The sequence below is a fragment of the Artemia franciscana genome, chromosome 3 (assembly GCF_032884065.1).
Source record: "Artemia franciscana chromosome 3, ASM3288406v1, whole genome shotgun sequence".
NCBI lineage: Eukaryota > Metazoa > Arthropoda > Branchiopoda > Anostraca > Artemiidae > Artemia > Artemia franciscana.
This window is the reverse complement of record NC_088865.1, coordinates 21,149,799-21,165,897: the sequence shown is the minus strand read 5'-3', so window position 1 is coordinate 21,165,897 and position 16,099 is coordinate 21,149,799. Positions and strand designations below refer to the sequence as shown.

The 16,099-nt window shown below is 35.0% G+C and overlaps 2 protein-coding genes across 2 annotated transcripts; both read left to right on the top strand.

Annotated features, from left to right (window-relative positions):
- Positions 1-379: 379 nt before the first annotated feature.
- On the top strand, positions 380-1,480 carry LOC136025498 (piggyBac transposable element-derived protein 2-like). The gene has a single exon (XM_065701528.1). It carries the CDS (start codon positions 380-382, stop codon positions 1,478-1,480), a length of 1,101 nt encoding a protein of 366 aa, XP_065557600.1.
- Positions 1,481-1,509: 29 nt separating this feature from the next.
- LOC136025496 (piggyBac transposable element-derived protein 3-like) lies at positions 1,510-2,193 on the top strand. The gene has a single exon (XM_065701527.1). The coding sequence runs from the start codon at positions 1,510-1,512 to the stop codon at positions 2,191-2,193; it is 684 nt and encodes a 227-aa protein (XP_065557599.1).
- The last annotated feature ends 13,906 nt before the right edge of the window (positions 2,194-16,099 follow it).

Sequence of the window (16,099 nt, the reverse complement as noted above, 5' to 3'; positions counted from 1 at the left end):
CAATGGGCTATTTTATTGCAATATACTATTATTATTGTTGTTATTAAGTGATGCACTTACCTTGAATTTCTTTTCAGCTGATCCAAGCACGAGCTCTGACTCCATGAGAGGTCATGGTCCCAAGCCCTTGGAAGAGAGACTGATCAAGGAAAGAAGTAGAAGAGTTACCAAGAAAATGACTGCAGAAGAAGCAGCAAGGCTTTTATTCATACCTGATTGTGATTCAGATATCGATATCTCTTCCGACGACGACGACCCAAACTGGGCACCAGACAATCCAGATCAAGAATTTCAGCCTTTACGTTCTCTCAACTGTTAGGGCAATGAAGACGGAAGAGATGAAGAGGATATCGACCACACAGACCACATCCCCTTAGCAATGCTTGGCAGGTTCGAGTTAGACAATGGCGACGACACGGATCAATTCGATTTGCCTCTCCCGGGATTGAATGATACAACAGCGTCAAACAGTTCTTCAAGCACATCATCAGCACCACTGTCAGCTTCTTCTGCAACACAGTCAGCAACAGTTACTGCACCTGTGGAACCCTTTGTCCTTACAAGAGCTCAAAAAAATGCTCCTTCCCAAGCAGTAGCCGGTCTAGTAACTCCAACTGATGCTCCTCAGGTCACGGCAAAACCAGTAGCAAAAAAGAAGGTAGCGAAGGAGGCAAAGCAATACAAGTGGATAAAAACGGAGCCCGAACCTCGAAATATTACATGGAAGGGTTCTATGCCACACTATGACGAGGTACAAACGCCCCTTGATCTCTTCCGAATGTTTATCACAGAAGATATTCTTTCAAACATTGTAGACCAAACGAATCTGAATGCCATGAGAAAGAAGAATCTTGCTCTGAAACTTTCCCTTCAAGAGCTGCGCAGATTTCTTGGAGTTCAAATGCTTATGAGCCTTCTCAAACTTCCGGCTATTAGAATGTACTGGGAGAATGGAATACGATATTCCCCGGTGGCTGATACCATGAGCAGAGATAGGTTCATCAGCTTGAGGTCTTTTTTCCACATTTGCGATGACACCTTAATGATACCGAAAGGGGAGGTTGGTCATGATAAACTGTTCAAGATCAGAAGACTATACGACGCATTCAGGGAGAATCTGAAAAAAATAGACCCTGAAGAGATCCAAAGTATTGACGAACAGATGATCCCATTTAAAGGAACAATTGGATTTCGACAGTACTTGAAGGACAAGCCCCACTCGAGGGGTGTAAAGGTTTTCACGAGAGCCGGCATCAGTGGAATAGTGTATGACATAGAGATATATACAGGAAAAGGAGCTGTTGAAATTTCTGAACTTGGCCAAGGTACTGACGTTGTCCTTCGGCTTGTAGAAAATCTGCCAAGGTTCATGAACTTCAAGTTGTTCTTTGATAACTTCTATACTGGCATCGATCTCATTCAAAGCTCCGGGTTGAATATGGCATCGAGTCATGTGGTACGATACGCAGCAACAGAATGAGGGGCGCTGTTCTAGATACCGACGCCAACATGAAGAAGAAAGGACGAGGGTCAGTGGACTTCCGTTTTGAAAGACATTCAGAAGTATCGGTAGTAAAATGGTATGACAACAAACCAGTCCATTTGGCTTCTTCATACTGTGCAGTCACCCCAATTGATAAGTGTCAGAGATGGGATGGCACAACACGGAAATACGTCGAAGTTGATCGCCCCCGAATCGTCTGTGACTACAACAAATCAATGGGGGGCGTAGATCTTGCTGACATGTTCCTGGAGCTTTACAGGGCTGACATTTGCTCTAAGAAATGGTATATGAGGATTGTTTACTACTTCTTTGACATGGCTGTGAACAACGCCTGGCTGATACACCGCCGACAGTGTAAGCAGATCAATGTTCAGCACATGTCTCTGCTGTACTTCAAAATGGACATTGCTCGTGGGTTGGTTCTTACTGGCGTATCTCAAAGTCCTCGAGTTGGAAGACCATCCTTATCAGTGATCAAGCGCAATACGACTACCTCGCGAGACGGGATGCCTTCGGAATCAGTGAGGTTTGACCAGACCTCGCATTTTCCGGATACGACTGAAAAGGGAAGGTGTCGCTATGAGAAGTGCGTTAGGGGTGGAACCAGTCGAATCATGTGTTCGAAGTGCAAAGTTCGACTGTGCTTGAACTCAGATCGCAACTGTTTCACAAATTTTCACCTAAAATAGTATCTGTATATACCTGACGTGACCATATGGTAACCATTCACATTTTGGATATGGAATGAAATAAAAATTTAAAAAAATAAACCTTTTCTAGTTGAACCTCCAGGATCACTCTCTGCTATTTTCAGAATTTTTACGCAACTCCTTCTTGGTTCAGGTCTGAAAGGGTTAAGAAGCGCCCAAAGGATTTTTACATGCCGGGACTGTAAGGTCCCGTCAGTCGCGAAAGAGTTAAACTGACTAATTTGGAAACATGCACTTCGATCACAATCATACAATGGCTAAATGAAAATAACACGAAATGCTTATATAGTTTCTTCGAAATAACACTATAACAATATAGAAATTTTGTTGATAAGATTCATCAGGATTATTTCAGTTTTAAGAGATTGACAAAAATAAATCTACATTTTTTATAAATCTCTATAACATCTTTTGATTCACAGTAAATTTATACAAGATATTAAAATGATCGGAATGGAAATGATCAGAATAGAAATTCTTGTTAGGAAACAGTCTTTCCGAACAAGAAGATTTTATGATATATTTATCTACGATGATTGTTATTTTTCTTTATAAAGATAATTTTTTAAGTTAAAAAACATTTTTTTTAAAGTGTATTTTTATCACTCGCGACCCCATAATTTTGCTACGCGACCCCAAATAGGGTCGCGACCCATAGTTTAAGAAGCCCTGCTCTACATTGAGGTGAAAACATATTTAAAATTAGCTTAACCTCTTCCGTAAAATTAGACATAAAAAGATACTTTTTTTATTTATAAACGCCAATCTTTCAAAATGGCACGGAATAAAATTTTTCGCATTTGACTGAAACTTTCAGAATTTTATTTGACATTTAAAAGCTTTATAAGCAGTAAGAACAACTTGAGTAAAACTGCATAATAAATTCAGCAATAATATACATAAAAATAGTAGTAATAAAGATATTATTATATTGTTAGTAAGTAGCGTAATGATGTAAGTATGTAAAAATTATATGATTAAACATAGATTTAATTTGTAAAATTAAATAATCTTCAATTGATTTTGAAAACATTGCCGGTTATTTTCATCCAAAATACAAATTAATGCTCTCGCATAAGACATTCCTGATCTACCACTGATAATAAATATATCTATTCTTGCAATTGTTGACTAACATTGTTTGCCAGTAATTTGTTCGCCTAAAAGAAGCCCAAAGCCATCATAAACGACTAAAACTAAACCTAGTTTTGCAACTTTCAATTTCGTAATGACTTAATGGTTTAAAAAAACAAAAAAAAAACAACATCGATGAAATTAGTTCTATTTTTTATTACTATTATTATTGAGCATATTTTTAATGTTCTAAAATAGCAATGGCAATATATCATGAACGAAATGATGCAACTCTTAGTTATTCATTCGTACATCGTCCTTGGAAATGTAGCAATAAGAAAATTTGACTATACTATTTGAGAACCAGCTAAGAAATAGTGTTGTTTGGGAAAAACAACAACAAGAGACTGTGGCAAATGGCAATAGTAATCTGGTGTAAGAATCCAAAAACGTAACCTCCGCTGATACTAATGATTCTAAGTATAAATCCAGCGAGGTGAGATTTACCTCAAGCTATATTGCATAGACCAGAAATATCCCAAATATTTCATTTTTGGCCTTACAAATTAAATACCAAATTCTAATTCCATCCCTGTCCCTTCCCTTGAAGTAATTATGTGCATCCTTGAAACCACAATGAGATTTATATGTTTTAGCCTTAAAACGAACCCCTGCCCCCTTGAGAGTTTATACACCACCCTTCCTATAAAAGTATTATTTATCAATATTGGGCAATTTGAATATCTTACAGCCCTTGTAATGGAGGTTGTCGAACCCAATTGATATTTTTGCTATTTTGAACAGAATGGCCATTTCAAAAATGAAGATACGATGCCGTGTTTTTTGGAAAATGAAGAGGGCAATTTTCTGTGCGGGAAACTTTTCCTGGGAAATTTTTCTGAAGGAAGTTCTCCACGGGAGAGTATTTCCAAGGGGTTAACTTTTCAGGGAGGATTTTCCGGGGGAAATTTCTTAGGGAAAGGGAGTATTTAAGGTGTTTTTTGGGGGGTAGGGTTTTCAAGGAGAGAAAACATCTTGGCACCGTATTATTTTAAGATATACATTAGGTGATGAAAAGTGGATATCTCCTCGGGAGCCCCGTTTTATAGCAAAAATTTCAACGTCGGATGTTAAGTCCAAGTAAGATCAAGGGAGTTTTTTTTTAGGCTATTTGCTAAGAGTGTTCCATAGTTGAAATGCCGGAGAGATTATGTAAAAATTAACTGCTTTTTTTTCTAATGAAATATAATGTTAAGAAAAAACAAAGCACGATATCTTATAAGAAGGGATATAGATCACCTTGCCTGGACCTACAGTCTATGGGAATCAGATTCCAAGTCAATGCCAATTTTTTCTCTTATTTAAATCTTAAGTTTAAGACAAGTTGAACTAGGAAGCAATATATTTCAAGACATACAAGGCAGGAAATTATAATCGTATATGCGTTGAGATTTGAAGATAAGCACAAAATCGAGTGACACAAAAAGTTGGTTGAATGCTTCATTTCTTGTGCCTCGCTGTCCCCCTTACGTCTGACATAAATGTAAAAGGTGTAAACTTTGAAGGTTTTAATTTCATCACAAAGGCTAAAGTAGAATATGTTAACGTAGAGTCGACTTAGAGTTAACAAAGGTTAACTTAGAGCCTCCAATCTCTTTTGGTGTGTCTATACTGTTGCATTTCGGTTGGTCTTTACATTCCCCACTATGTTGTAGCATTTCAGTCGCATTTCATTTCTAAGCGTCATTTTGCCATGTATAAATTTGGCTTATAGTAGACTAGCTGTTGGGGTGGCACTTTGCGCCACCCCAACACCTAGTTGGTGGGGGAGCTTCGCACCCCCCAAACCCCCCGTGCGTGTAAGTCGTTACGCGCCATATTAGTTACACAGCATTGTAGCTGTGTCCCTGTCTCCGACCTTTGATAATATATAATACTAAATGTTATGGCGCGTAAGTCGTTACGCGCCATATTAGTTACGCGCCATTGTAGTTGTGTCCCTGTGTCCCACCTGTGAATATAGATAGATTTATATATGTGTTTCAAACTACGTAAAAATTGCGAATATACAACATTCTTGGCTTTCCCATTGTCTGTCCATATACAAAGCCGTATGTACTAATAATGACGTCATATGCAAACGCTCTTTTTACAAACAAACAAACATGCATACACACAACTCGTTTTTATATAGATAGAATTGCAATCTTTTAAATTGAAAAAGCAGATCCGTTGGAATCATGGGAATGCGAGGAATAAGAACAGCCTCACCCTCATAAGGCCCTGTCAAGATTGTGGCATCTATTAGGTTTTCCATTTTTTTTTTTACGGCTAGTCGCGTGCCATTGCAAAGCTTTGGTGGGTTGATATTTCTTAAAAGTATTATTGGTACGCCTATTTTTAGTTGTAGCAGGTGTGGTGGACACCCTGAAGGATCTATGGAATTTAAAAATTCAGATGGATAATTAACCGCTTCATTTGGTTCCGAAATACAAATTAACTGCGTAAAACTTGCGAATATACAACATTCTTCGCTGTCCAATTCTCGCTGCATATAAATAGATCGTCAGGTTTACCGACCCTCGAACATGCAACGTACAATTGTCCATGGGAAAAACAATCAGTATTAAGATCAATACCACATTTTTCTAATGATTGACCTTGAGCTTTGTTAATGGTGATTGCAAATGCTAATCAAATTGGGAATTGCAATCTTTTAAATTGAAAAGGCAGATCTGTTGGAATAAAGGGAATGCGAGGAATAAGAACAGCCTCACCCTCAAAAGGCCCTGTCAGGATTGTGGCCTCTATTAGGTTTTCCATTTTTTTTTTACGGCAAGTCGAGTGCCATTGCAAAGCTTTGGTGGGTTTATATTTCTTAAAAAGTATTATTGGTACGCCTATTTTTAGTTGTAGCGCGTTTGGTGGAAACCCTGAAAGATCTATGGAATTTAAAAATTCAGATGGATAATTAACCGCTTCATTTGGTTCCAAAACTGTGTCGACTGACTTGTAAAGGACTGCCTGGTGTTGAATCTTGGTCAAAACAATATTGTTGATTTCGTGGACGTCTATATTTTTGGGTGCGAGAATCGCTCTTTCACTTAGCCATTTATTATTTTTATAATTTTTTAGAATATTCGGAAATACTTTTTCAATCAATTCATTTTTGGACGTCACTAAATTACAGAAATCAGCAGGTAGTTGTATACGTCCTGAAATTGAGTCTACTGGGAGCTTTCCGTTTCCCATTGCCAGCAATTGATCTGAAAATGTTTGACCAGAGTCATCGTTTTGCAATCGGACACGCATATTTGTAGTTAATTTTAATGTTTTTACGTGTGCCCATAAATTAGAATTTTTCAGGCAAGCATTCATTTCGTCTGCAGGAGTTGATCTAGGTATTATAGGTAATGTTTGCCTGAAATCTCCCGCAAGCAATATTAAGGTGTTGCCAAAGGGTTTCGACTTCCCTCGCAAATCTTTCAAGCATTGATCCAGAGCCTCGAGCGATTTTTTGTGTGCCATTGTGCACTCATCCCAAATAATAAGTTTGCATTGCTGCAATACTTTACCCATCCCAGATGATTTGGAAATATTGCACGTGGGAGTTTCTGTAGAATGCAAGTTCAGAGGCAATTTCAAAGCGGAATGAGCAGTTCTTCCACAAGGCAGCAATGTTGCGGCTATTCCGGACGACGCAATTGCCAACGCTATATCATTTTTAGATCGAATTGATACCAGAATCAGTTTTATCACAAACGTTTTACCAGTACCTCCTGGCGCATCCAAAAAGAAAATTTCTCCAACGTTGTTATCGACACAATGCATTATCGTATCATAAATGTCTTTTTGTTCCGACGTTAACTTGGAAATGTTATTTTGTACATACGACAATAGATCACTCGTACTGTAACTTTGTTCACGATCCAATTCTACACATGTCGAAACAGCAGCGATACGGTTAGGTGAAGGCATTCCCAAATCCTGAAGAGGTTTGTTTGCCATACTTATGCACAAATCTTCTATAACAACTAAAGTGTAGTTATAAATTTCTGATGTAAAATCAAAAGTCATGTCTGACGTCTCTAACTGTTTTCGATGAAGTATATCTTCGGACATTTTTGACTTATATTTTTCCCATAACTCTGTAGGAGCTGATGGAGAGCAAGTTGTTAAAATGATGCCAAACAATGCACGAATTTGACTTGGGGTTGACGTTTCGCACGCGTCATTGATGCAGTTATCCCAGTGTTGGTCATTCTCCAATAAATTCAGAGCTTGGCATGCACTACGGTAAGTGTCATGTATAGTACCATTTACAGTCCTCAAATACTCAAAGGATGTCGGACCGGGTACATTCACCAAAAGCAGGCGTAGAAAGAAGCATTCATGTTGATTGGGGTGAACGGTGTAGAGTCTTCCTATCGTGGTATCTTTGAAGATGGTAGGTTGGTCGTCGACTGACTTACCCTGTTTTCGACGTTCAAATACTTTATTTTTAGTATTCCACGTGTAATACGAAGGCACTTCAGTATACAGCAGTTTTTTTTGCAAAAGAATCATTTTTGCAAAGCGAAAAAAAAGCTGTTAATGTTGTATCCGGTGGATTCAGGACTCTTTGTTGCACGTTGGTTTCCATGAAATAAACACGTTGACCATTCTGTAAATGTACAGCTAAGTGAACAACAGCTGGACTACGTTCATGTATCGGCAATGAAAGAGTTCGCCAAACAGCTTCATTACTGCTTATGTATCTTCCAGCCTGATATTCTACGATTTCATCGAAATCTTTGATTTCGGACTGCAAGCCAAAAACTGCCATGTCACTGCCTTTGTTGACGTATTTACATATGTATTTGATTGCCTTTACGGAGTTGCAGTATTCAACGTTTATGTGTGCATTAAATGTTTTTGATAATAATGGGGAATATGGAACAACCCACTGGTTATCTACTTCGATGGTGGTACCGTTACGCTTCTTTATTATTGCTGTTTTACTGCCATCTTCAGTAGATCTTCTTCTATATTGTGGGTAACCATCATTGCCAGTAATTGTTTTGGGTACTAAAAGTCGAGGATATTGCTTTGTGCACCTTCCTTTGGCCATGCATGGTGAATTTTCGTTCAGTGCCCCGCAAGGTCCATGTATCATATTTTTTACAATAATATCATGTAACCCCTTATCGACATTTTTATCAGGTATTTCAGCGGAAATCACATCATCAATTTCGTTTGAAGTAATTTTTTTATGTAGCCAGATTAGTATATGTGCGTGTGGCAAACCTCGTTTTTGCCATTCCACTGAGTACATCCAGCATCGCACTGACCCAAACACTTCATGTTTTACAAGGTAGTTTATCAGTGATTTCAACTTTTGCCGGAAGACACGTGCCGTAATGTCATGCCTATGAACCGCCGATTGTCCTTGAAGTAAAAGCTGCAGTATCTCGTCCCAAGATTGATTACATGTAAATGTAATAAATAAATCTGGACGACCATAGAGACGAACATACGCAATAGCATCTTGAGCATATTCATGCAAATGACGGGGACTGCCAGCATATGACGAAGGTAAAATTGTTAATCTTCCAACGTTTGTGGTATTACCGTCATTTATAACTACATCTCGCAAATGAATGTATTGTTCAGAGCGGAGCGGGGTCTGATTCAGGCGGATATATAGCAAACGTTCTGATTCAATTTTAGCATACATATCCACGACAAAGTGGTGAAACAATTCACGGCATTTTAAAATATAATTTTCTTCATCCTGCCGAATCATTAGTCTATAGGAATAATAATGCATTGCACTGCATTTCTTATTCATCTCTTTGTTAGGGGCTGGATTCATCAATTTAATATTAAAGTGATAGCCGTCGGCTCCATCCCAAAAAATGATAGGATATTGTAGGGCATCGTAGCATCGATGAGTTTCAGCAATTCTTAACAACTGAGCGTTTCGCTTATGTAGAATAATATTTCGAGGTAAAAACTGATCACCGACCATAACGATTGCCAATTCGTCGATAGTCGGAGCATTGTATCTACGCACATGTTGGCCAGGAGGCGTTTTGTCAGCGGAAATAACAATTTTATGAGTATCAGTAGGCATCAAATCGATGGCTGTTTTGAACAGACGCACTAAATTATTATTTTCGTGGAAAAGATGTTGCAATTGGGAAACGATTGTCCTTTCAACGTTGGGAGAAATTTCGCAACGTGCATTCAATTCAGAATTTCTATCACTGATGAAGTACAATTGTAAAAATTTATGATTCTCGCCTGAGAATGGTAGAAGCGACCCTGCTTTATGATAAATTTGCCCTTTTACTTTGAAAGTAGACATGAATTGATCTGGATTTTCGATTTGGGCTCCAAACGACGTCATTTGGAAACATGAGTTGTATTGTCTGATTTTTGACAAAAAACGCTTAGATTCTGACGTAGTTCCAGTAAGGAAAGTCTTCAATGGCTCTGGTGGTGCAGCCAATAGAGGAAGTTTAACTTTTCCTGAGGCGCAACACATTCCCATTGTTTCACCATTGAATTTCAAGGCCTTGCAATAGGGACAAATTTTAGACATTGTCCCGATTTGAACACATCTACTCAAGCTATAATCATCGACTGGGTTGTACCTGAATGCCAGGCGATAACTTTCAGATTGCTCTGATTCCTCGGCACGCTTTCTTTTCTTACTTTCTCTATCAGCAGCAAGCCTGATTTCTTGCTGTTCTTGTAATTCCTCGGCACGCTTTCTTTTCTTACTTTCTCTATCAGCAGCAAGCCTGATTTCTTGCTGTTCTTGTGATTCCTCGGCACACTTTCTTTTCTTACTTTCTCTATCAGCAGCAAGCCTGATTTCTTGCTGTTCTTGTAATTCCTCGGCACGCCTTCTTTTTTCACATTCTCTTTTAGCAGCAAGTCTGCTTCTGCGTTGCTCTGGTAGTTCCTCGGCATGCTTTCTGTTCTTTCTTTCTCTATCAGCCTCAAGCCTGTTTCGCTGCTGGTCTTTTGATTCCTCGGCACGCCTTCTTTTTTCACTTTCTCTTTTAGCAGCAAGTCTGCTTCTGTGTTGCTCTGGCATGCTTTCTGTTCTTTCTTTCTCTATCAGCCTCAAGCCTGTTTCCCTGCTTGTCTTTTGATTCCTCGGCACGCCTTCTTTTTTCACTTTCTCTTTTAGCAGCAAGTCTGCTTTCGCGTTGCTCTGGTAGTTCCTCGGCACGCTTTCTTTTCTGACTTTCTCTATCAGCAGCAAGTTTTTTGGCATTGACTCTTTGAGCATCTTCATCAGTCATTGTAAACTTAAACATTAATAGATTTCTACGCGAACATATGTCTTATATAACTTGAATGACGTCACCTTCAAAGCAAAAATGACGGCAACTAATTTCATGACGTCAGCCGAAACATGACGTCACCTGATCCACAGATCCACAGACAGACAGACAACTTATTTTTATATATATACTAGCTGTTGGGGTGGCGCTTCGCGCCACCCCAACACCTAGTTGGTGGGGGCGCTTCGCGCCCCACCCAACTACCTTTTTTAGTTTTTTTAGTTTTTTAGCTTTTTTAGTTTTTTTATTAGTTTTTAGTTTTTTTTTAGTTTTTGCCTTTTTTTAGTTTTTTCAGTTTTTTTTAGTTTTTAGTTTTTTAGTTTTTTTTAGTTTTTTAGCTTTTTTAGTTTTTTTTTCTTTTTAGTTTTTTTTGTAGTTTTTACCTTTTTTAGTTTTTTTTCTTCTTTTGTATTAGTGTGAAATAATTCAGACGTCAATATGCGGACAAACACGACGTCTGTGTCCCGGTCGTCATTTGTATCCCGGTGTCCCGGTCTGTATATACATTCGTTTTTTAGTTTTGTTTTTCTCCTTTATTTTTTTCCTTTTTTCTTTTTTTTCTTTTTTAGTTTATTTAGATTTTTAGATTTTTTAGTTTTTTTATTAGTTTTTAGTTTTTGTAGTTTTTACCATTTTTTTAGTTTTTTTAGTTTTTTTTTTTTACTTATGTCCTGGTCGTCATTTATACTCACTGTGTCCCGGTCGTCATTTGTGTCTCGGTGCTTTGTTGATTGCTTACCGCTTTGGCGCTTAGGCAGCGGTACTTTGTACCGCTGCCTAACTCTAAGAATCATTTGGATGTATTACCGCGGAGTGACTTGAACTTGCATCCTCCGAATTCGAAAGAGAACTTCAAATCCAATCTGCTACGGTAACTATTAGTACATATTGTATTATTGAATATGTGATTAACATGGAGTGATAGAGAAAATGAAAAAAAACTTTGTTGAAAATGGAAAAATCTTTACGTGCCAAGCATGCTAAAGCTCCCACAATTTATATTAAACCTCAAAATTTGGTGTATCTGTTATAAGGTTTTCGGATTACTTTAATCTATTGTCAAAATATATTGAAATATTTGTGCAATTCCCAGTTTTTTTGTTTTTTCTTTTTTTTAGTTTTTTAGCTTTTTTTAGTTTTTTTTAGTTTTTTATTTTTTTTATTTTTGTACGTTTTTTCTTTTTAGGTTTTTTCTTTTTTTAATCTTTTTAATTTTTATTTTTTTTTTAGTTTTTTCTTTTTAGTTTTTTTTTAGTTTTTTACCATTTTTCTTTTTCCGAATTACTTTAATCAATTGTCAAAATATTTTGAAATATTTATGCAATTTCCAGTTTTTACATTCTAGTTTGTTTTCTTTTATATATGTAGAAGATATAATCTGGCGTAACGGACAGACAACTTATTTTTATATATATAATATATATATATATATATATATACTAGCTGTTGGGGTGGCGCTTCGCGCCACCCCAACACCTAGTTGGTGGGGGCGCTTCGCGCCCCCCCCAAGCCCCCCCGCGCGCGTAAGTCGTTACGCGCCATAATAGTTACGCGCCATTGTAGTTGTGTCCCTATGTTATATAAACTTGCGAATATACAACATTCTTTGCTGTCCCATTGTCTTTGCATATAAATAGATTGTCAGGTTATCCCCCTGTTTCCCCCGGTGTCCCCGTTGTAGTTGTGTCCCTGTGTCCCGGTCGTCATTTATATTCCCTGTGTCCCGGGTCCCGGTCATCATTTGTATCCCGGTGTCCCGGTCTGTATATACATTCGTTTTTTAGTTTTGTTTTTCTCCTTTATTTTTTTCCTTTTTTTTCTTTTTTAGCTTATTTAGATTTTTAGATTTTTTAGTTTTTTTTATTAGTTTTTAGTTTTTATTTCTTTTAGTTTTTTTGTCCCGGTCGTCATTTATATCCCCCTGTTTCCCCCGGTGTCCCCGTTGTAGTTGTGTCCCTGTGTCCCGGTCGTTATTTATTTTTTAGTTTTTTACCTTTTTTTAGTTTTTTTAGTTTTTTAGCTTTTTTATTTTTTTTATTAGTTTTTAGTTTTTTTGTAGTTTTTGCCTTTTTTTTAGTTTTTTTAGTTTTTTAGCTTTTTTATTAGTTTTTAGTTTTTTTTGTAGTTTTTGCCTTTTTTTAGTTTTTTTAGTTTTTTAGCTTTTTTATTTTTTTTATTAGTTTTTAGTTTTTTTTTGTAGTTTTTGCCTTTTTTTAGTTTTTTCAGTTTTGACGTCACCTGATCCAGTTTTTTCAGGTGACGTCACCTGATCCACGATCCACAGATCCACAGACAACTTATTTTTATATATATAGATAGTTTTTTTTTTTTTACTTATGTCCTGGTCGTCATTTATACTCCCTGTGTCCCGGTGCTTTGTTGATTGCTAATCGAACATTCCTTTTGTCCTGGTCGCTTTCTCTTTGAGTGTCGTCATTTATTTTTTTCTTTTTTAGTTCTTTTAGTTTTTACCTTTTTTAGTTTTTTTTAGTTTTTAGTTTTTTTAGTTTTTTACCTTTTTTTAGTTTTTTTAGTTTTTTAGCTTTTTTATTTTTTTTATTAGTTTTTAGTTTTTTGTAGTTTTTGCCTTTTTTTTTAGTTTTTTGTCCTGGTCGCTTTCTCTTTGAGTGTCGTCATTTATTAGTTTTTTCCTTTTTTTTTTTAGTTTTTTATTGGTTTTTACCTTTATTTTAGCTTATTTTTCAGTTTTTTTCCTTTTTTTTAGTTTTTTTTTATTTTTTATTTTTTTTAGTTTTTTACCTTTTTTTAGTTTTTTTAGTTTTTTTAGTTTTTTAGCTTTTTTACTTTTTTTATTAGTTTTTAGTTTTTTTTTGTAGTTTTTGCCTTTTTTTAGTTTTTTCAGTTTTTTTTTTAGTTTTTTATTGGTTTTTACCTTTATAGTTTTTTTAGTTTTTTAGCTTTTTTATTTTTTTTATTAGTTTTTAGTTTTTTTTGTAGTTTTTGCCTTTTTTTAGTTTTTTCAGTTTTGACGTCACCTAATCCAGTTTTTTCAGGTGACGTCACCTGACACATCCATCCACACATCCATCCATCCATCCATCCACAGACAACTTATTTTTATATATATAGATATATATATATGTATATATATATATATATATATATATATATATAAAACTGAAAAAGGTAAAAAACTAAAAACTAAAAAAGAAAAAAAACTAAAAAGAGGTAAAAACTACAAAAAAAATAAAAAGAAAAAAAAACTAAAAACTAATAAAAAAACTAAAAAAACTAAAAACTGAAAAAGAAAAAAGAAACTAAAAAAAGGAAAAAAACTGAAAAAGAGGAGAAAAAGAAACTATAAAAAGAAAAGGAGAAAAAGAAAACTAAAAAAATAAAAATTAAAATAAAAAAAAAGGTAAATGTATTCAAGCCGAAGTAGCTGAGTTGGTAAAGCGTTATGTTCCAGGTTCTAGGTCCGAGAGGATCCAGGTTCAAACCTTGGATTTAGCATTAATACAAAAGAAGAAAAAAAACTAAAAAAGGTAAAAACTACATAAAAAAACTAAAAAAGAAAAAAAGAAAAAACTAAAAAATGTAAAAAGAAAAAATAAAAACTAATAAAAAAAAATAAAAAAAACTAAAAAACTAGAAACTGAACAAGAAAAAAAACTAAAAAAAGGAAAAGACTGAAAAAAAAGGAGAAAAAGAAAACTAAAAAAAATAAAATAAAAAAGACTAAAAACGTAAAAACTACAAAAAAACTAAAAAGAAAAACAAATAAAAAAAGCCAAAAAAATGTAAGAACTAAAAGAAACTAAAAAGAAAAATGGAAAAAACAAAAAAAGATTATTTCATCATATTCAAATTCAAAAACGAATGTATATACAGACCGGGACACAGGGAATATAAAAGACGACCGGGACCCCCAAAAAAATTACAGACTGGGACACCGGGACACAAATGACGACTGGGACGTGTGTGTCGACTGACGTCATGTTTGTCGACAATAAATGACAACCGGGACACACGGACACAACTACAACGGGGACGTCGGGGGGCACAGGGGGGATATATAAATGACGATGGGGACACAGGGAATGTTTGATTAGCAATCACAAAGGGCAATCATTAGAATAATGAGATATAGATCTGAATACGGATTGTTTTTCCCATGGACAATTATATGTTGCATGTTCAAGAGTCGGTAAACCTGACAATCTATTTATTTGTACAGACAATGGGACAGCGAAGAATGTTGTATATTCGCAAGTTTTACTTAGTTAAAAACACATGAAGAACCTACAATGGCAACAGCCGAGGAAGCTGCTCAAAGAGTCTATGCCTAAAGACTTGCGGCTGATAGAGAAAGTAAGAAAAGAAAGCGTGCCAAGAGTCAAAACATATCAAAACTGAAAATGAATGCGATGATGATTGGGTTTGGGATTTTGACTTGGGTAAGGTCATCAATGCCTACCAGATTTTAGTTTAAAAGACAAAGGTTCGGCGATATACATTTCATAGTGACGCTGAAAAATAAAAGAAGAAAAAGAAAACCGCAAAAAGAAAAAAGATAAAAAACTAAAAAAAAAAATAAACAAAAAAAAAATAAAAAATAAAAAAAAGAAGTTAAGTAATTCAAAAATGTTAAAACAGATACCCAATATTTTGAGGTTTATTATAAATTGTTGGAGCTTTAGCATACTTGGCACGTAAAGATTTTTCCAAGCGTCAATGTTAGAATGAACATTGACAAAATGAAGAAAACAAATCAATCAAAAGAAGAAACTCTATAATAGAAAAACTAAAAAAGGAAAAAACTAAGAAAAGGAAACACTAAAAAAAACTAAAAAAAACTGTATATATATATATATATATATATATATATATATATATATATATATATATATATATATATATATATATATATATATATATATATATTTATATATATATATATATATATATATATATATCTATATATATAAAAATAAGTTGTCTGTGGATGGATGTGTGGATGGATGTGTGGATGGATGTGTCAGGTGACGTCACCTGAAAAAACTGGATTAGGTGACGTCAAAACTGAAAAAACTAAAAAAAGGCAAAAACTACAAAAAAAACTAAAAACTAATAAAAAAAATAAAAAAGCTAAAAAACTAAAAAAACTATAAAGGTAAAAACCAATAAAAAACTAAAAAAAAAACTGAAAAAACTAAAAAAAAGGCAAAAAACTACAAAAAAAAAACTAAAAACTAATAAAAAAAGTAAAAAAGCTAAAAAACTAAAAAAACTAAAAAAACTAAAAAAAGGTAAAAAACTAAAAAAAATAAAAAATAAAAAAAAACTAAAAAAAAGGAAAAAACTGAAAAATAAGCTAAAATAAAGGTAAAAACCAATAAAAAACTAAAAAAAAAAAAGGAAAAAACTAATAAATGACGACACTCAAAGAGAAAGCGACCAGGACAAAAAACTAAAAAAAAAGGCAAAAACTACAAAAAAAACTAAAAACT